Genomic DNA, 21,802 nt, shown 5'->3' on the forward strand with positions numbered 1-21,802 from the left:
TAACTTCCGACTATATTTAGGTGATGTACTGAACAATCACATTATCGGACTGGAATAATACAACAAAAAGTAATTTGTCTGAAGCATGATATGAACCCTTCCCCAAAACTTATGAGTTGGTTTTGTTGGTGGACAACAACTCCCGTAGCAACCAAACCAATGACGGCGCATGAATTAACAGTGGCATCAAACTGATGCGGCCTTATATCGAGTTTGGATGAAATGACCATTCTCGATACAGCTCTCGTCAGAATAGGAATCAATTCGACTGAAAGTATTCAAATTATTTTTCTGCTTTGAAGTTTTTCTCAAGGTTAAATGAATCAATTAATAGGACAAGTTTGCTATGCAAAATTTCAACGCAAACAGTAATTTCTCATTAGTGCCATTTACTCGTGAAATCGTTTCTGATGATGGAAAACGGAAATTAGTACGCAAAACTAGTGCGGAAATCGTGAGTGAAGCCAAAAGCATGTTGGCAGGAGGTAACCTATGCTTCAGTGAAATTATCCCCTACGCCCAACTTACCACACAAGAATTTTTAGGAGGAACTCGTTTAGTATCGGCAAGGAGGCCAATCACACCAAGAGAACCAAGGAGACAACTTTATGGCCGTGTTGCGCCACCGGGACGACCACCAAGTGCATTCAGTCTAAAATATTTGCAGTTCGAGTCACGCGCTTTGCCTTCATTAGAGCCCATTCAACAGAACACAATTCAAAAACATGGTTTTACTCGGTCGGAGTCAGTGGAATTTATCTCAATGGAGGATATTGATGGCCTCAATAGTGTTAACAATAATACTAGCAGAAGTAAGCTTCCCGCCTTACTTAATGTTCCGAAGAGGCTATCAGGATCACTGGATAATCGTAAGTCTGATTATAAAGATTTCTAATGTGTTTATATTAATATTCATGAGAAAATATCGATTTACTCTAATTTCGTTATTTTGGTCTGTTGGTGGGCTTCGTACACTCACCTACATAAGCAATAAAAATTGTATTATGCTGACCAACGACCTATTCGAATTATCGATTGGTATCAATTTTCTTCTTTTTTCACTTGTTGATGGAAAGATATCACGCAAAAATAATAATGTCTGCAATACGAATCATAATTGCGTGTGACCACTTATTATGGCGGTACAATAAAATGTGACCCCATAAATTAATGTTCTTTGGATGACATCAAGAAGTGAGCTGCTGTTCTGGAAATTATTTATTCGAACCAGTCAAATTACGAAGTAATTCGAACTCTTAAAAAGTTGTCCTAATCCTCCTGGTGGTGCAATTTTGCTTTTCTCTTATAATTTATACTCTCCTAAATATTACTGTGCTATTTTTTTGCCTTTATTATATAGAAAGGCTATGAAATCGCTGTGAAAATCGACTTTATAAACGAGGGCCGGATGGCCAAGTGTCATATGCCATTCGACTCAGTTCGTCGAGAGCACAAAATGTGTGTGTGCATGTGTTTGTATATATGTATATATATATATATATATATATATATATATATATATATATATATATATATATATATATATATATATATATATATATATATATATATATATATATATATATATATATATATATATATATATATATATATATATATATATATATATATGTGTGTGTGTGTGCACTCAATTTTCCCAGATATTTTCACAAACTAAGGAGCAAATGAAGGGTCTTAAAATTCTTTAAAAAAACCTCGAAAAGTTGATCCAGATCCGACTTCCGGTTTCGGTATTACAGTGCGATTAGTGAAAATTTTAAATTTCATGAGTAATTTTTCACAAGCGAGGTGCGCATTTCTATAAAAACCTACTGCTAAATTCATCTAGTTGGTAGATCTTGTTAGTTAGTGAATATATAAAACCACACTACTAGTCCCCGGTTTCCGCTTCCGAAAGCACCGATAATGGTGAAGAAAATGTTCAAAAACGGAACTCACTTCGATTTCTCAGTAACGGTTAAGCCGATTTAAACTTCGATGTTCAACTTCGTATAGCGTGCAGGGTTGCGACATTAAAATTTATATTGTTCAGGTGAAAAAGTGTGAATTTCTAATTTTTTCATTCAACTTGTACCTAATGTGTTAGTGTTATTAAAAGATCATGATAACGATGCTTTTCTATAAAAGTACACTTGTTGCCTTTCTCATATAGATAGTTTATGCAACCACTTGAAAAATTGACTAGTAAAAATTGACGCAGAGGGCTAAGTGTTCTATACCATTCGACACAGTTCATCAAGCTGATAAAAAATCTCGTAGTTCCTTAGGTTGCTATTGAATTTCATACCGTCATTTAGAGCGACGATGCAAAAAAGGGTAACATTCTTCTAATTTAATTTGTAGGCTATAATAGTTACTTACTGAACGAACCGACTTCGGCTATACTGGTTCCAAATTCCCGGTTCCAGTAAAGTAAAGTGTGATTAATCATTTAGTACGATGAAGCGAAATAAAAAAAAATCTTATTAATTTGACATAGCTGTTTACGAATTGGAAAAGTTATGTTAGTTCATACCCAAAGAAAGTTTCTTATTTTATTCAAGATTAAAAAAAGAATTTCTTCGCAGAATCTTCTAGCGATATGTTTGAAAATACAAGTAATATAAGAAAGGCACCATTACGCCACTTGAACCATATTGAACCAGTTTTAGAAGAATTTGTACGTTTTTTTCATCGTCGCTCTAAGGCTGTGAACCATTTCGCGGTTATTTTTAACTTTTGGTTGAAATCTGACACTTGAGTGGTTATTTTGTGTCGAATAGTTAAATTTAACAAAAACTACGGCCCATTTCAAAATTTGACGGACGGAAAATTATTTGGGTTTATTTTCCACTGGAAAAAAACCATCTTTGTAAAAGGAAATTAGAATTCCTTGATTTTTTCAATGAATTATACAACATATATTAATTTACGCTTAGTTTTACTTTTAAAGTATATTGAAAAGTAAAGACCACACTTCCGGTGAAACTCTCAACGGGTGAGTTGTATCGTATTAGTCCGGAGAAAGTTCGAGTATTTCGCACGAAAGAAAGGATTTTTATCCGTACTTTGACGACTCCACGTAGCCACACAGCAAGATTCTCCAGTGAAAGGAAAGTCAATTGGACTAAAAATGAAAATTAACTGCCAATATAGTCTAAGTTGCTGAAGAAAGAAGAAGAAGAACAGTAAAGACCTGAGGAGTAACTTTATATTTAATGTCCTACTCCAAATATGTGCATGAAAATAGATGTACATATTTTATCTGTGTGTCTGGATGAAATTCATTAACAGTCTATGGAACCGTTAAACAGACTAACAGACATGACAGTATGAGTAAATTCTTATAAAAATAATTTTTCGTGATGCACTAGTTCCAATAAATTATTGGATTACGTCAAAGATATCATATTAACAAGATATCCAGCTCTCACATTTCCCGAACAAATCATTTGCAACATCCTTTTTTACAAGCATGGCGCCCTCAGGCGAGTCCACATCGAATCTCGTACATAGAATGAATAGAAGTAAGAGAGAGAAATGTCAAATTCGTGCGCGCGAAAATAGCAGCACTGCGCACCCATACAATTGACATGATAAGTTGAATGTGATGCCGTGCGATGGCGTTGCTGAACTGATGATTGATTTCGCTCCAAGCTGACAGGGTCTGATGACGTTGATAATATATTTATCTTTTTTAGCGCAACATTTGGAGCCATTCCTAACGCGACCGTCGTACCGTTCGGATGCTAATTCGTGGTAGAGCAAGTGTGTATATAGCCGTGCTAATCCGCTTCAAGGTCAATCAAAGATTAATCTTTTGTTACTGTGAGCAGTGTACCAGACAAACACGAAACAATAGAAACAATACCGTTAGGCGATTTCAAGTGCTAGTGCAAGTCTGTAGACTTTAAATAGTGATCGAACGTTTGGAGTGGTGCCGTGACCCGGTGCTGTGTGCTTTTTTCCTCCTAGAGGTTTTTTTGCACACGGGCACAGTTACAATTCAATCAACGCGTGGCCCCAGCGGCCGAGCTTTGCTACGGAGCACACCGATTAACCAAGGCCAGGCATTGGTGGCTATTGTTTAAGATAAGTAATATTCTCTTTTCCTATTTTATCTGTCGTTTAAATTACCTGATAGTACCCCAGATCTCTTACCCGCACGGATACAATTCCGTGTCATGATAAACATTGAGAAACATAATCCTGATCCACCAGATAATGAAATGGATACAACTGCTAATAGCAACAAACCCCGCGTTAAAAATTATCCCGACGGACTTGCACTCCCGGCCGGACCGTATACGGTTTATTTCCGGCCCAAATTAAATGGAAAAAAATTGAACACTCTTCAATTATCGAGAGAACTGTCAAAGCGATACTCTACCGTTAAGAGTATCGACAAGGTGCGCCCAGACAAGCTTAGGGTCTCGTTAACCAGTGCAAAACAGGCTAACGAGATCGTTCAATGCGAGCTCTTTACGCGGGAATATCGTGTGTACATCCCCGCTCGTGAAGTCGAGATTGACGGCGTGGTCACCGATGCCAGTTTGACATGCGAAGACGTTCTTAAGTACGGGATGGGTTGCTTTAAAAACCCCTTACTTAAGACCGTAAAGATACTGGATTGCAAGCGATTGCATTCAGTGTCGATCGCGGGGGATGGTACCAAATCATATCCCCAATCAGACTCGTATCGGGTGACCTTCGCTGGCTCGGCTTTACCTAACTACGTCCTCCTGGACCGAGTGCGCCTCCCTGTTCGTCTTTTTGTTCCGCGTTTAATGAACTGCACCAACTGCAAGCAACTGGGACACACAACATCCCATTGCTGCAATAAACTCCGTTGTGCTAACTGTGGGGGGTCTCATGCGGATGGCTCTTGCGGTAAACGCACTGAAAAGTGTCTTTACTGTAAGGAGGGTCCGCATGACCTAATGGCATGTCCTGCGTACAAAATGCGCAAGGATAACATGAAGCGTTCCCTGAAGGAACACTCCAAGCGTTCCTTTGCTGACATGCTCAAGACTGCCACACCCCCTAAACAATCAACGAACATCTATACCTGCTTGTCAACTGACGAGAGCGAGTTTGACGACCCATTGGAAGGTACATCTTCGGCGGTCCCTCATAGCTTTAGAAAAAGAGTAAACAAATCCTCTCATAAGCTCCCAAGTAAGGGTTCGAAGATGTCTTCCGATGGGCCTCCAACATTTATATTTAGGAGTAGTGGAGAAAAAGCTCCGAAGCAAAAAGTTCCTGGTTTCGGAAAACTCAATTCTGAGAAGGAATTCCCACCACTTCCCGGGACACCAAAATCCCCAAGTGCCCCTGAAAACCCAACAGAGAATCAGCTGGGTGCTGGGCTCATAAAATTCTCTGATGTTGTGGACTGGATTTTTACCACCTTCAATATCTCTGATCCCCTTAAAAGCCTGTTTATGGCTTTGATACCTACAGTTAGAACTTTTTTGAAGCAGTTGACTGCAAAATGGCCCCTTCTTTCAGCGATCGTATCCTTCGATGGCTAACTCATCCACCCAGGTCACGGATTCAATCACTGTTTTACAGTGGAATTGTAGAAGTATCATCCCAAAAATAGATTCTTTTAAAATTCTTGTGAATAATCTGAAATGTGACGCATTTGCATTGTGCGAAACTTGGCTAACTTCTGATGTTTCCCTGAACTTCCACGATTTTAACATTATTCGCCTGGATCGAGACGATCCCTACGGAGGAGTACTTTTGGGGATCAAAAAGTGCTACTCCTTCTATCGAATTAACCTCCCATCGATACCAGGTATTGAAGTTGTCGCATGTCATGTCACAATGAAAGGCAAGGACCTTTGCATTGCTTCCATCTACATTCCCCCTAGAGCCTCAGTTGGGTACCACTGGCTCAGCAGTATCATGCAACTTCTTCCCGCACCGACGTTAGTTTTAGGAGACTTTAACTCTCACGGTGCGGGATGGGGTTGTCTTCATGATGACAACAGATCAACCGCGATCTATGATCTTTGCGATAACTTCAATATGACTATTTTGAATACCGGAGAAATGACACGGATTCCCGCACCACCAGCAAGACCAAGCGCGCTGGATTTATCCTTATGCTCGACCTCGCTACGGTTGGATTGCACGTGGAAGGTGATCCCCGATCCCCACGGTAGCGACCATCTACCTATCGTAATTTCAATCGCCTACGGATTAAGACCATCGGAGACAATCAATTTTTCGTATGACCTCACACGAAATATTGATTGGAAATACTACGCAAATTCGATATCTGAGAAACTAGAATCAACACAAGAACTTCCTCCGGAGGAGGAGTACACGTTGTTGGCTGACTTGATTCTCGACACCGCGACTCAAGCTCAGACGAAACGTGTACCTGGCGCGAAAACCAACATCCGTCCTCCTAACCTGTGGTGGGACAAAGAGTGCTCATCACTGAACGCGGAAAGATCTTTAGCGTTCAAAAAGTTCAGAAAAAATGGAACACCCGATAATTATCGGAATTACGCGGCGTTAGACAAGCAAATGAAGAACTTAGTCAAAGCAAAGAAACTTGGTTATTGGCGACGGTTTGTTGAAGGATTATCAAAAGAAACATCGATGAGCACTCTTTGGAACACAGCCCGACGAATGCGCAACCAAAACGCCACGAATGAAAGCGAGGAATATTCCAACCGCTGGATATTCGATTTCGCTAAAAAAGTATGCCCAGACTCTGTTCCGGAACAGAAGACCACCCGCGCCGCGACATCAAATACAAACGAAACACCGTTTTCGATGGTAGAGTTCTCACTCGCACTCTTGTCGTGTAACAATAAAGCCCCGGGGCTAGACAGAATTAAATTCAACTTGTTGAAAAATCTCCCTGACCCTGCGAAAAGGCGCTTGTTGAATTTATTTAACAAGTTTCTTACGGGTAATATTGTCCCACACGACTGGAGACAAGTGCGAGTGATCGCCATCCAAAAACCAGGAAAACCAGCCTCCGATCACAATTCGTATCGGCCGATTGCTATGCTTTCCTGCATCCGGAAATTGTTCGAAAAAATGATTCTCTTTCGTCTTGACAATTGGGTGGAGACTAATGGCTTGCTTTCAGATACACAATTTGGTTTCCGCAGGGGCAAAGGAACGAACGATTGTCTTGCGTTGCTCTCAACAGAAATTCAAATGGCATTTGCTCGTAAAGAACAAATGGCGTCAGTTTTCCTCGACATCAAGGGGGCCTTTGACTCAGTTTCCATAAACATCCTATCTGAGAAGTTGCATCAGCATGGTCTTTCACCAATTTTGAATAACTTTTTGTATAATCTATTGTCCGAGAAACACATGTATTTCGCGCATGGTGATTTGTCGACAATACGATTCAGTTACATGGGTCTTCCTCAGGGCTCATGTTTAAGCCCCCTTTTATACAATTTTTACGTAAGCAATATTGATGAATGTATCAACACATCTTGCACGCTAAGACAACTTGCCGACGACAGCGTTGTGTCTATTATAGGACCCAAAGCTGCCGATCTCCAAGGACCATTACAAGATACCCTCGACAACTTGTCGACATGGGCTCTTCAAATGGGTTTCGAGTTCTCTACGGAGAAAACTGAGCTAGTTGTATTTTCAAGGAAGCGAGAACCAGCACAATTACAGCTTCAACTAGGGGGTGAAACCATAGCTCAGGTCTTCACATTTAAATATCTCGGGGTCTGGTTCGACTCCAAAGGCACCTGGGGATGTCACATTAGATATCTGAAACAAAAATGCCAACGGAGAATCAACTTTCTTCGTACGATAACCGGATCGTGGTGGGGTGCCCATCCAGGAGACCTGATCAGGTTGTACCAAACAACGATATTGTCCGTTATGGAATATGGATGCTTTTGCTTCCGATCCGCGGCGAACACTCATTTCATCAAGCTGGAAAGAATCCAGTATCGTTGCTTGCGTATTTCCTTAGGTTGCATGCAGTCAACTCATACGATGAGTCTCGAAGTGTTGGCGGGCGTCTTACCGTTGAAAAACCGATTCTGGGATCTCTCATATCGATTGCTAATCCGATGCGAAATCTTGAATCCGAAGGTGATTGAAAACTTCGAAAGGCTTGTCGAGCTCAATTCTCAGACCCGTTTTATGTCCTTGTATTTTGATTACATGGCTCAGAATATTAACCCTTCTTCGTTTGTGCCCAACCGTGTCCTATTCTTGGATACTTCTGATTCCACTGTATTTTTCGACACATCCATGAGAGAAGAGATTCGTGGAATTCCGGATCACGTACGCCCTCAAGTGGCCCCCAATATTTTTTATAACAAATTCAGAACAGTCAACTGTGAAAAGATATTCTACACTGACGGATCATACATCAACGAGTCCACAGGCTTCGGCATCTTCAATCAAAACATCACCGCTTCTTACAAACTCAGTGATCCAGCTTCAGTTTACGTCGCAGAACTAGCTGCCATTCAGTACACTCTTGAGATCATTGAAACCTTGCCCAAAGACCATTACTTCATTGTCACGGACAGTCTAAGCTCAATAGAAGCTCTTCGGGCAATGAAGCCAGGAAAGTATCCCCCATATTTCCTGGGGAAAATACGGGAACATTTGAGAACTTTATCTGGACGGTCTTATTCAATATCGTTAGTCTGGGTCCCTTCGCATTGTTCCATTCCAGGCAATGAACAGGCAGACTCATTGGCTAAAGTGGGCGCATTAGAAGGTGATATTTATGAAAGACCAATATGCTTCAATGAATTTTTCAGAATCTCTCGTCAGAAAACTCTCGAAAGTTGGCAAACTTCATGGAGCAATGACGAACTGGGACGATGGCTACACTCCATTATCCCTAAGGTATCGACGAAACCTTGGTTCAGGGGGATGAACGTGAGTCGCGATTTCAATCGTGTTATGTCGCGGCTCATGTCAAATCACTACACCTTCAACGCACATCTCCGGCGTATTGGGCTCGCGGAGAGCGGTCTCTGCACCTGTGGCGACGGTTATCAGGACATCGAGCATGTCGTGTGGTCGTGCGTAGAGTATCGTGACGTCAGGTCGCAGCTACTGGAATCCCTTAGGGCCCGAGGTAGACCGCCTGAGGTTCCGGTTCGGGATGTGTTGGCGAGTCGGGATAGTTTATATATGCTTCTAATATACCAGTACCTTAAACACATTAATATACAAGTGTAACTCGTAATATCCTCTCTCTTGTCGAGGCTAAGAATAATCTTCACCTATAGGTTCGAGACTAACATTCGCCCGATTCTCCCAATCCCTAGTCTGTCCACCATCTCTGTCGAAAATAACAAGATCTTTTTGCTGTCACTAATTTTTTCGTTCCCTTTTCCTCCGTTTCTCCACCATCTCGATGTCAACTAATTAGATCTTTGTCGTATTCAGTCATTCGTTCCCATACTCCCTTTTTTCACTCCGTTTTCCACAAAATTACTTCTCCATGTTTCTTTCAATCTCTTAGGTAACATCACCATCATCGTCCACGGAAAACTGCTCCAATCGATGACCAACATGCGGACCACCCGACGGGTATCCGTGGCCTGGGAGTGTTTCTCGCGGACCCACGTAGAATCGTCATCTGGAAGACACTCGTATTACATTCAATCCATCGACCATTGCCGATCGCCAACTGCAACTGCAACTGAATCTGCCAGAATCGACCATTGCGACCGGAATACGTCACTACCCTAATGATAATACCCTAGTTTTAAGTTAGTCGTTAATCAAGATAAGAAAATACTCTTGGCATCTTAGAGCATTAGCAGTGTGCCTTTAAATATATTATTAATGAATAAAAAAAAAAAAAAAATCTTTTTTAGCGATGTTGGAAGATAACCATTTAACGGGTGGCAACTAAAATTTTGGAATTTCTTTCTCAAGCTGTCAAAAAAAGACATACATGGCCTTTATGTCAACTTTGCGAATGCATCTCTTGATTCTACCAATCAACTGTTGGCAATTCCTGGCTCACCAGTCATTTTGTACACCAAGGAGCTCAAAACCCCGAAGAAATCTTCGATTAGGCGACACTGGGGTAGATTTATCGGGTTGTTATTTTTGGGTACAAATGGGATCGAATGGCTATTCAGGAACGATTGTGTTTTTTGGCGCAATGCGATGACGCTTTATCCGGCCAAAACACGTATTGTCCATCAGCATGATGTTTTTGAAAAAACGGAATCAAAACTTTCTACAAACATTCGTTCTGGTACACATCTTGATTGATTGCCAACCCAAATGGCTTGAACCATGGCTTAGAAATGCCTTTCTCGGAAATAACAATGTACATCATCACTTTCTGTTCAAACTTATGTTTAAACTAATATTTTATGTTCGGATGTACAGTAGAACTATCCGTTAAATAATATAGTTCGTTTGCGGGAATCTGCGTCTTCGAAAGAGGGAAGTAACTTTCGTCGTCCAAAACAAAACTTTTTCCGGAAAATTTTTTAATCAATCAGCGGCATTGGGAATTCAGCGTTGAAATCTGTGCGTCAGTATATCCCGGGGCTCGTGTCTTCTTTCGGTACTTTATTCCGAGTCTTTTCAATGTTTTGCAAATGTACTGGTGAGAACAGTTGAACTTTTTTGCGGCATCCCTTTGACTCAGTGAACCCTTGTTGTTGAAGGCACGAGAAAGAGAACGAAGTCCTTTCGCGTCCATAATTTTGGCTGGTCTTCCACTACCTTCCTTATGAGCAGTTGTTGGGCATCTTAGGATATTGTAAACTGTCAAAGCCGCAACATTTTTGCTTTTAAAATGTTGTGCCGTACACTATTTGCCGAGATTTCTGTGCAGTTCGCAGAACTGTATAATGCGCGCCTGAAATACTTCTTGTTTCGACGACATTTTGAGCAAAACTGAGCAAGCATGAACAAAACAAAAAATACTAGCAGAAAGAGGAGAAAGAGAGCTAACACATACACACTCTTAGTTCTTTCTGAGCTCGTTTGTTGTTGAGCATACAGGCCTCGAAAAAATTCCAAAATTTAAGTTGCACCCGTTATTTTTCTCAACGTTGTTCATCCAGATTGTGTTGGTAATTTTCACCCGAAATTAAGTGGCGGCAGACCAGAAGCACATAAATTTTGTAACAAAACTGGTTCGATTTTGTATTGCGTTTTAAGGATGAGAAGTAGGCACAATTCTGTATATAGTTTTGGCAATATGTATTAAATCTGTATCCTGCATGAAATTCGCATGGACGTATACAAATCAATACATTACAGATAATTTTGTATGAATGCAACTCTGTTGGTAAATGAAAAAAATAAACACAGTATTGATGACAGACAGGATGTTTTTGATAGGGTAACGTGGCGCCATCATGACATATGCGAGTACTGTCCAAACTAAAGGAATATTCGAAATGACCGTTAAAATGATTAAAGAATCTAATTTGAGTGTCCTGTCTGTTAGTCTGTGGTGAGACCTTTAATTTGAACCTAAGTCGGATCTGTCATTCCTGAGAAAATGAAGTGAGTTCCGTTTTCGAAAATTCCAAAAGTCAGGTCCAAATAAAGTTCTATAGCGTTCTGGGAATGTAAGTCTTTTCATGTGAATCCAAATTTGTAAAAATCGGTTCAGCCATCTTTGCAAAAATCAAGTGCATAATTTCACACAGACACATTGTAATTTAGACGAAAAAAATAGAATAGTATATGACACTCGGCCCTCCGGGCCTCGATGATATGACAACTAGATTCATTTATGATATGACATGATATGACAACTAGATTCATTTATCATTTTTCGCAATTTCATTGTTTCATGAAATAGTTTCAGAATGCATGCCACCGCGAAAGGATTTTAAGCCACCAACAACGCCGGTAAAGCCACAATTTTCACTTCATGCTGAGTCAAAACCATTAAATGAAAAGCGCACATCTGATGTGGTTGCTTTAGATGCTATGCCTTCTGTTTCCCCTGCATCGCAAGAAAGCATAGTTAGGAATCATCCACTGAAGCGTCGTCAGGTTCAATCATTAGACGAGAGCAGTGTGCCAGAGGCAGGCCAATCTTCGCCAGCAAACCACTCATATGGGGTGAAAATGGTAAGGGTCTATAACAGGGCCTAATGTTTTAACAGAGTGTCGAGCTACGCTACTAAAACGACGGACTTTCGATTATATTGCAGGATCATCGTAAGGAGAAAGCCAAACTAAGTAGAAACAACGACTTGCTGGTGAAATCCACGACCGAATCGTTGTTGGAACTGCTTAAGGCTCATGCTGGGATCAAGGATTGCAACGGCGAAACCGTGAGTTACATTAATGGGGTGAGTTATTCAGCAACTTTTTTTCAATGAAAAATGTTGGGGTAAATTGAAATTTGTTGTTGCCTTGTTTAGATTCTAGGAGAATTGTACTTGCGAGTAAAAGGGGCCAAAGGAAGCTGGCGGGGAGCAGTTCTTGGGGCACTTTATGGTTTGGTTGAAGCAAATTCGCCAACTATTCTACTCTCAGTAGCACGTGTTGTACTGGCGGTAAGTATATTTTCTTTGTTGAAATCAGGATTGTTAGTTTCTTAAAATAAGTTGTGTTAAATTTTTTCTCTGTGGGTGACGAACTGTAATTTCATTTCAATTCAATAACCCAGAATATTTTTCTGGATTCAAGAAATTTTCTTTACCACTCCTATCAACCAATTAAAATGAAACTGATTGGCATGACAGTGTCACAAAACAAAATTAATCTGATGGTACACACCTAATCATTTCTTTAATTTGAAATGAAAGTAAACACACTGGAGTCTTTTGTGATATCTCATTTTTCCATTTTTTATCAAACGTTTTGTTAATTGAAACGCTGAAACAAAATATTGCCTGTCCTTATCAAAAGTTAATTTTTTGATAAGTTTTCATAGGAAGATCCATGGATTCCATGGATTGTTCATATTCTAAAATTTTGGCATATGTTAAAGACTCGACCAGATGCAAAAGTAATTACTTTGGACATCCGAAACTTTGTACAGAACGGTAGCGACTGGGAAAATTCTTCTAAAGACCTTTTGATCAGTGGTGGACTTAGAGCCCCTAAAGTTCTAGAGCAAATGGATCTCTGGACGGATGAATGATAATTCGAGGAGTCAAACTGAAAGCGGCGTGCTCGTGTAAAGTGCAGATCGGTTGAAGAACTTAAGGAGCGCCTTATCTAAGGCGCAGTAAAGTATGGTGGAGGAAATGGTAGAAACCGAAGTGTTTTTCGAGGGTGAAGTTGTGAAAACCGACGAGATAAGATAAGCACCTAAAGAACATATTGGAAAGCATGACGAATTTATTTTCTTCAAAAACGATTTGTTTTCATTGTATTACCTTTTTATAAATATTAAAAACTTTTTTTAATCCACCTAGTTATGTAATGAAGCCTTTCTCATATCAATCAAACTTTCATATATAATGCTGTGGTATTCTTCATAATTATTTGTTTTCGATATTTAAATGAATAGCCGGAAACGGTTTGTTGGACGGACTGTGAACTACATAGCTACCGATTGGAGTAGTTTCCAGCCAGTTTACAAAATTTTTTACTTGATAGTATGAAATTTTAAATACACTTTAACCTGTAGCTTTGGAACCGGATGTCGGATTCAAGTAAAATTCAGAAGTGTTGTATTGGGCCATAATAATTTGTTTTACACCATAATAGTTTGAAATTAGAATTTTACCCCATAATTCCGGATCCGGAAGTCAGATTCAAATAAAATCCAGAAATTTTGCATGAGATCCCTAGACCTTCCAGATTTTCTCGAATGAAGCGAATCGTATTCCGGCTCGACATCGATCGAAACAATTGGTAGTCGGATGGCGTCTGGGCTGGATTATTGGGCGAGTAGGGCAGAGTTTTCCATCCTCCATTATCCCGAAACAACATGTGGTCGACCGTTGTCGTGACGTGAAATTACGATCTCATATTAATTATTGGCTGTTTTTCTCATAGTTTAGTTGGCTTTTCTTCAATGTCAGCTCCAAACGAATAAGTTGGATTCGATACAATGGTTCATTGATGATTTGATTACTCGGAAGATCCCATGTGATTTAACCATATGCAAATCAAATCTTCAAAAAGCAAAGCTTTGGCTTTACATTCCTTTAAAGGGATTTAACCAGTCAGTTTCAACAGATTTCGCTGACGATTCAGAGCGTATAGAACCATTGCATGGCTGGTGTTACGATCTTATTGACACTATCTGAGTAGATGTAAATAGCAAACGAAAATCAAAATAATAATAAATTTTACCTTCATATCTTGTCTTGATATTGTCGTGCTATTTTGAATGCTAGAACATGAAATAACTTAAAAATCGTCTTCTATACATATTTTGTTCTTGTTTGATATTACAATGACAGAATTTTATATCTTCTTGCTATTTTCTCTGCAGACTTTGTAATGATTTTTGATGTTTTAACTCTTATTTCAAACTAAATAATGTTAATTTCTAACATTGAGATTTTTGGTTTTAATAATAAAATTTGTTGTTGGTTTACAAATCATTTCTACACGAGTAAGAATTCTTCCAGGTTGGGGCTCGAACATACGACGACTGGCTTGTAAGACCAAGTGCTCTATGCATTGAACCGCCAACCGGGGCTGAAATCAAATCTTCGGGATTATTTATTTACGACCGTGACCTTGACCACAGAGAATTGGCAGACCATAAAATTACAATATTGCAATAGTTGTTCCACACCCTGATTGTTTCATCTAAAATGTTGTTGATTTGATCTGTTGATTTTGTCATAACCATTCAAGTAACCGAAATTGCTGTATTCGAATGCTGTCACTTGGCGAAGACAGCAAAACGCAAAATCAAAATCCTCTTCAATTCACCAGAAACGTATCGTGTTGAACATTTTCAAGTTTCATGTAAGTGAAAGTATGGAGAAAAACAAGAGTTTATTTAAAAACAAGTTTTCCATGTACTGCATAGATATTCCTACAGTATAAATGTTTTAATTTCATCTGCGGGCCATGTATTTTCGTACAGTTCATGTCAATGTAATAAACTACGTTTAACGATTAAAAACTGCTGCTCAACTGAAGCGATAGTACACTGAAGTCTTTTTTTTAAGCGAATTTACGTACCGCATAAAAAAACCGCATAACTCTGAAAATTCGCATAAAAAACCCGCATAACTCTGAAACTTAGCATAAAAAACCGCAGAAGGGAAACCGCATAACTGAAACTTCGCATAAAAAAACCGCATAGCTCTGAAAATTCGCATAAAAAAAGTCGCGAAAAAAAACCGCATAGAAAAAGACCGCATAAAAAAGACCTCAGTGTATTTGTATTTTCTTGAAAATGTACTTCGAGCAATAGGCTTATCAACTACATTCTTGAAAGCGAAATTAGAAATGATCCTCCAGCGAGCCATTCTGCAAGTGAAGTGAAAATTCTTAATGCCCTGTAATCATTTTGCTGGTTAATTCAATCTTGCGAATTACAATCTATTACTGAATTTGTACTTCATATGTGAGTTTAGTGCTAAAGCTATCAACAGCTACTTAGAAAAACATTTCGTTGTTTAAATTGTGAACAATTAGCTGCCACCCGAAGAGACTAGTAGTAAAAAAATATTTATTGCAATAGACGCCGTAAGCTCAAATAACTGAATAATTGGTTGAAACGACTGAGATAGTTTTTGCTTTATGCTAAGAGTGTGTTATTGTTCAGTTGCACGAGTGACACCTCATTGAAACGTTTCATTTTCCGTTTAGGGTGTATGTCGTTACTCAACTGTAACGTTGCGTTGCTCGTTTGTGGTGCATGTCTTTACTGGATGTCATTTCTAAACTACCAGCACGATAAATAAAAAATGACAGTTTAGTTAAAACAACAATCGATTAGTTGTACCAAGTTTGAACCAATCAAAAGCAGAAAAACAAATAACATTTTAGTTGTTCTGCGATCGCTGACTTTTGCGTGTTCGGTTGGCTTATCGCGCTTGGCGTTTTTTTTTTTACTTGGAATGTTATGATAATAACCCTTATCTTTTTATACCAATCAGCAACATTTGGGATATGATTCCCGTATTTGTAATACCTTTTTCACAAATATTTATTTCAGCAATTGCATTCATCAGTATTTATAAGTTTTTTTTTCATTGGGTACTGATAACAGTAAAAACCAGCTCCAGATGACTATCATCTTAATAATAACATAAATAATATCTTAGTTAGACATCTCTTATACCGTTTTCGTTTATTGATCAGAGCAACCAGAGAGCTGACCCAGAGTCGCTAAAACAACTTTTGATGAGTTTGTTTTAGCAACCTGGGGTCGCTCTAGATCGGACTCCAATCGTGTAGTTTCGCTCTGAAAATTTTCTCGGGTCGCACCACGCATCCATGCGAGTTTGTTTATTTTTTCTTTTTTATATGAGTTGTTGTTTAGAGCGCGTACCACGTGTTCGTTTTACTCGGAGTCAGAGTCGCCCGCGTGTAGGTTCTAAAACGAAAACGGTATTAGATTCAACTCGCTGTCGCATCAAATGTCGTACCTTTTTCGTGAACTCCAATGCTTTTAGACGTAGAGAAATGCATTTTTAAAATAAAATGAAAGTCCCAAAAATGCGCGTAAAATTTTAACCGCTTGAGTTGAACGAACCGTCGCACAAAGCATAACAGACAAAACCGACACATAGAAACCAGAAACATTTTCAGTGATTGAGAGCAGTGGGCTTACCACACGTTTTGTTGGCTTGTAAAAATCAGACTCTTTTGATTTATAATAGAGTTCTTCGGTATCTTTACCAGTACCAAATAGTAATTCATAATTCAAAAATCTCTGAAAAAATCGAGTGTACGTTTTTAGTTCATTTTGCACATTTTACCCCGTAACGAACTGAGTAATTGTCTATGTGCATGTGTATGTGTGTGTGTGTTTGTGTGTGTATGTGGGTGTGTATGTGTGTGGGTGTGTGTATGTAACAAAAATGTGCACTTGATTTTCTCGGAGATGACTAGACCGATTTTCACATACTTAGATTCAAATGAAAGGTCTCCTGGTCCCATAAGTTGCTATTGTTTTTTCCCGGATCGGACTTCCAGTTCGGGAGTAACGGGGTAAGATGTGCAAAAAATTAGAGATCGATTTTCTTAGAGACCGCTCAATCGATTTTCTTCGTATGATTGACATAACAGAGAAACCGTTCTCATCCCTATTCGCTCAAGTTTCTGGAAGATGGCTCAACAGATTTTGACAATCTTAGGTTTTGTTTTTCTCATATAGAAAGGTTATGCAATCACTTGAAAAACTTCCGGTTCCGGAGTTATAGGGTAAAGTGTGTTAAATATTGTAAACTGTCACTTAAGCCGGCGAAACAGAAAACGGTAAAAATTTAGAATATAAAGAAGAATATAGAATCGCATTTTTCTCTTCTTTCAATTCTCTCATTTCTCATTATTTAAAAATACAGTGTGGTCATCGATCACGCTAAAAACGATTATAAAGAATACTTCCGGTTCTGGATATATAATCATATCATATATTTATTTATTTTTACGTTTCGTCTTTGACTCAACAGTGCAGAGCAGTTCAAATTGAAGTGCTTAGTGCTAAACTCGGCAGTTCAATTTGAACCGCTAAGCAGACGTAAAGTTCCTGCTACTTACAGAACACTTTTTGTTCTACAAAGGAGTGCAATGACCTCGCCAAATTTGAGTTAGTTTGAAAGCTACGATATGGTCTCGGATCACGTTCAAAGATGAATTCATCGATTTTTACAAAAAAAAAAAGTTACTCAAATGAATACCATGTGAGCACGATATTGGAGTCTTCGATCGTTATTTTCAGGACTTACAAAATCGGATACGAGAACTGGTGTAGCAGAAGTGAACTTGTTGGAACATTAGATAAACTAAAAAAAATACTTTTTAAGTTTTAGAAACTAGCTTATCATCATTTAGAAAAGCACATTCTCCGAATTGAAGCGTTTTCCCACAGGGCATACATTGGAGTCAAATCCGAATGAATTTAGAAACATCTCTAGGAGACGTTTCATTTGAATCTCAGTTCGAACAAAATTGTGTTGTAGAGGAAATTTACTATATATTCTAAAATATTAGGAAGTCGGATCAAGATCAAAATTTTAAAAATTCTATGAGAACATCATTTGCCGTTTCGAAGAAATTCCATACACATAGACGTTTTACGATCTCGGTGCATGTGTATGACACTCTTTTCGAAAGTTCATTTCATAGATAGATAGAGTTAGACATACATATATTTCTAGGAAATAAAATAGTTTTTATCTCAGTTATAATCAAAGTAACAACTTTTAATAGTCTCGAATACCATCCACAGCTGAATGTGACTGGAAGTAATCTGACGGGCGCCTGCAAACTTATCTTTAAAATTGCTCGCAACGAAAACAACGACAATCTTTTCGCTGACAGTGATGTACCAGGTGAGATCGTAAACTCAAATATATCATATATCAACGTACTATCAAGCCGTATTGCTATTTTAAATAAGACCTCTTTTGTATATTTCTCATTTCATGAAAATGATAATCACAGAGTTATTGGTGGATGGTTTGGGACGTGCTTCGCCATCTGATGAACCGGAGGCATGCATCTATGGTTATGGTGCCATTCGTTTTCTAGCGGGCTCTGTGGGCTCAGTTGTACAGAAAAACAAACTAGAGATTGCAAGAGAGCACTCATCTCGCCAAAAGTCACTAGCATTTCGTTTGGCACGCCATGGCCTGGTCCAGTTAATGGTGTTGCATCTAAAGATGTTAAATGAAATGGGTTCGACAAAGAAATTAACTGGTCCGCCATTGCATGCTTTGTTTCAGCTTTCTGGGGCACTACGGACACTGGCAGGTGTCCCTTCAATTGATGATTGCTCTGCAATAACGACATCTTTATTGAATAGTACGAATCCAAAAATCAAAGAAACTCAGGAAAATGAAATGATTCAATTGGAGTTGGCAGGACCTCTGCTTGTGCGCGCTGCTGAGATATGTATTGATGAACCAGAAGTGCAAGCTAACGTTATTCGAACTTTGAGTGTGCTTTCGGAACGACCGGAATGTTGTGAGCAATTGGCAGATTGTGCAGCCAGACTTGGAATACTGTTGGGGTCCATAAGTGAAACTAGTATCACAGTTGAGAAAGGATTGGCTGCTGTAAATCGTCTTGGATACATATTGGGAAACATCATGGCTCGATGGGATACGGCACGTTCTCAATTCTATTCCAACGATGTTGCCATGGAAGTTATCCTGAAGTCATTAGAACACTATTCCAATAAACGATTTTCTATTAAAAATCAAATGGGGGACTCTGTGGTGAATGTTTTGACAAAGCTAGTACGTGTTGTTGCTAACATTTGTGTTAATGCTGATGTGGGATACGGTTTGAGCAATAAACCACCCCTCGGGGAAATACTTTTGAATATTTTGTTGAAAGTGAAGGACGCAAAGGTAGCTTGACATAACGTTAAATCATTTGAAGTACTAACTATTATTAATTTTCCTAGGATTCAGAAATTGTTGAGCTTCTGTTCGCTTCCTTGGGCGCAATGCACAATTTATCATACTACTACGAACAATCAGATAACCCGCTTCAATACAATCATCCAGGAAGCCTAGCCGAACGTTTGAAGGATATTTGCGGGGTACTTTGTAACATTCTCAATAAAGAAAGTAATCCGGCTCGTTCTGAAGTAGCTCGTGTATTAGGAAATATGACACGAAATTCAGCGGTACGCCAATCGTTTTGTAACGAAAACGGCTTGCAAGTCTTGATAAGTTGTTTACAATCCGATGATGTAGAATTGATGGTTACGTCATGCGGTGTTCTCGTTAATGTTCTTGGAGATTGGGAACGACGGGCTCCATTCCGGGAAATCCAAGGGCCAGTTGTACTGCGAAAACTTTTACAGCGTGGTACATCAACCCAGGACTGGATTATGGCAGGAATAGCCTGTCAAGCGTTATGGAATTATCTTATCGATAGTGGAAATGTTATCAATGCTTTAGGAGAAGCTGAGACAGATTATATATGTGGGGATCTTGCCGAATGCTTGGGTAAACGTTGTGTTTGAGTTTCACAATATAAGTGATTATGAAAGGTATGTTATTTTTATTCCAGATGAAGAAAAACTTTTTCAAACAGAAGATCCCGATGCTTTATGGGAAGAATTTGCACCAGTAGCCACCGACTTACTAGAAAGATTGCAATCGTGCATGTCAATAGGAAATTCACCATGTCTGTCATCTGATGATGATTCCGATCTAATTATTGGACAAGCAGGGGATGCTTGGGGAGAACACTACAAACAGTGGCTTCAACAATAAAAGGACTTGAGAAAAAAAATTTTCTAACGATGAAATGTTTTTTTTAACTTCCCTATAGAAATTCTAGAGATGTAATACAAATCTTGTGTAATTATCTTGTTATCTTTTTTTTCTGATCCAATAACCGATGATCACATTCTTGATGCTCTCTTAAATTTTGATCTTGCATATTATTGCTTTCGTTTCTTTATTTTGGAAGAAAGGAATCCTGATGAAATTGATCAGCTAAGCTTATCAAGCTCTGAACGGCTCTTGACAACAAACTTTTTTGTCCATCTTTAATGTTAGTTACATTCGCATTCGTGATTCACTGATGCGCGAGAATATCCGCTTTTTCGGTGGGTAGTATTTTATTTTTTCTCATGATATCCCAAATAAGGTGGTGATGAGCTGCGTTCCTTATCGTCAATTTTATATAGTCATTCGTCCGCAACGCTATCATTGAAAATGTTTCGGTTAGATAATGTGTGTACTTTATCTTACTCAATTTATTTTCATAACTCAAACTATAGTTTCAATTTAGTTGCGACACTCGAATGATATATGAGCAATTCCAGAAATGATTAGCATGCCATCAGGCTTCACATTCTCCGATTCGGATGAAACTTTTCACACATTTTTAATATCACAAAACATTTGTTGTGCATAGTTGAAAAGATCAATTCGATGCAATACTGATTTTTAAAAAGGGCTTATTTATTTTTGCATACACTTCCTACAAATCGTGGTAGCTAGGATACTGTAAGTTGTGAATCGTGTCGAAGAAATTGATTGAACTTTAAAAACAATAAAAACCTGACAAAAATAATCTCCTAAAAACTTTTTCAAGAATTAGAAAATCAACAAAAAAACTAAAACTAAAAAAATATGCCTTCTAATATTGTTTTTAAAAATTTTATTTTAAACTTGAACTTATAGTCCACATTTGATGCAAATTTGATTACTGTGCATTGAAAAATAAAGAAGTCACAGCTAAAACAATTGACAAATATTTGCAAAACTTCAAGTTTTTGATGAAAAATGGTTATTTTAACACTGGAATATAATTCTACAAATGAAAAAAAAAATAAATTTGCCCATAACGACCTCTCTCCTAGAACTAGTCGTTCTCGAGATATCTAGGCATGATAGTAAAAAAAAACTCGGATTTTTGTTGAATTGAGTCGTTTAGACAAGTCAAACGTGATTATAAATATATGAAAACAGTTATTCGTAACGGAATATATAATTTTATTTACCATATTGTTTGTCATTAAAAAGATTGGTATGTAGGATTGTAGAACCTAGCCATGGAATTGTCCTATAAGCAAATATCCGTAGATTGGCACAAAGTGCATCGTCTGCAGAAAACAGTTCTGTGCCGATAGAGCTCTCACTTGCGCTCCTGTCGTGTAACAATAAAGCCCCGGGGCTAGACAGAATTAAATTCAACTTGTTGAAAAATCTGCCTGACACCGCCAAAA

The 21,802-nt window shown here is 38.6% G+C and overlaps 1 protein-coding gene across 1 annotated transcript; it reads left to right on the forward strand.

Moving 5' to 3' along the window:
• Positions 1–247: 247 nt before the first annotated feature.
• LOC131436523 (armadillo repeat-containing protein 2) lies at positions 248–20,404 on the forward strand. The gene is made up of 9 exons (XM_058605273.1): positions 248–485; positions 546–869; positions 11,813–12,087; positions 12,171–12,311; positions 12,384–12,518; positions 18,338–18,440; positions 18,553–19,463; positions 19,520–20,069; positions 20,134–20,404. Exons 1-9 carry the CDS (start codon positions 347–349, stop codon positions 20,337–20,339), a joined length of 2,784 nt encoding a protein of 927 aa, XP_058461256.1. The 5' UTR covers positions 248–346; the 3' UTR covers positions 20,340–20,404.
• Positions 20,405–21,802: the final 1,398 nt, after the last annotated feature.

Source organism: Malaya genurostris, chromosome 3 (assembly GCF_030247185.1).
Source record: "Malaya genurostris strain Urasoe2022 chromosome 3, Malgen_1.1, whole genome shotgun sequence".
Taxonomy (NCBI): domain Eukaryota; kingdom Metazoa; phylum Arthropoda; class Insecta; order Diptera; family Culicidae; genus Malaya; species Malaya genurostris.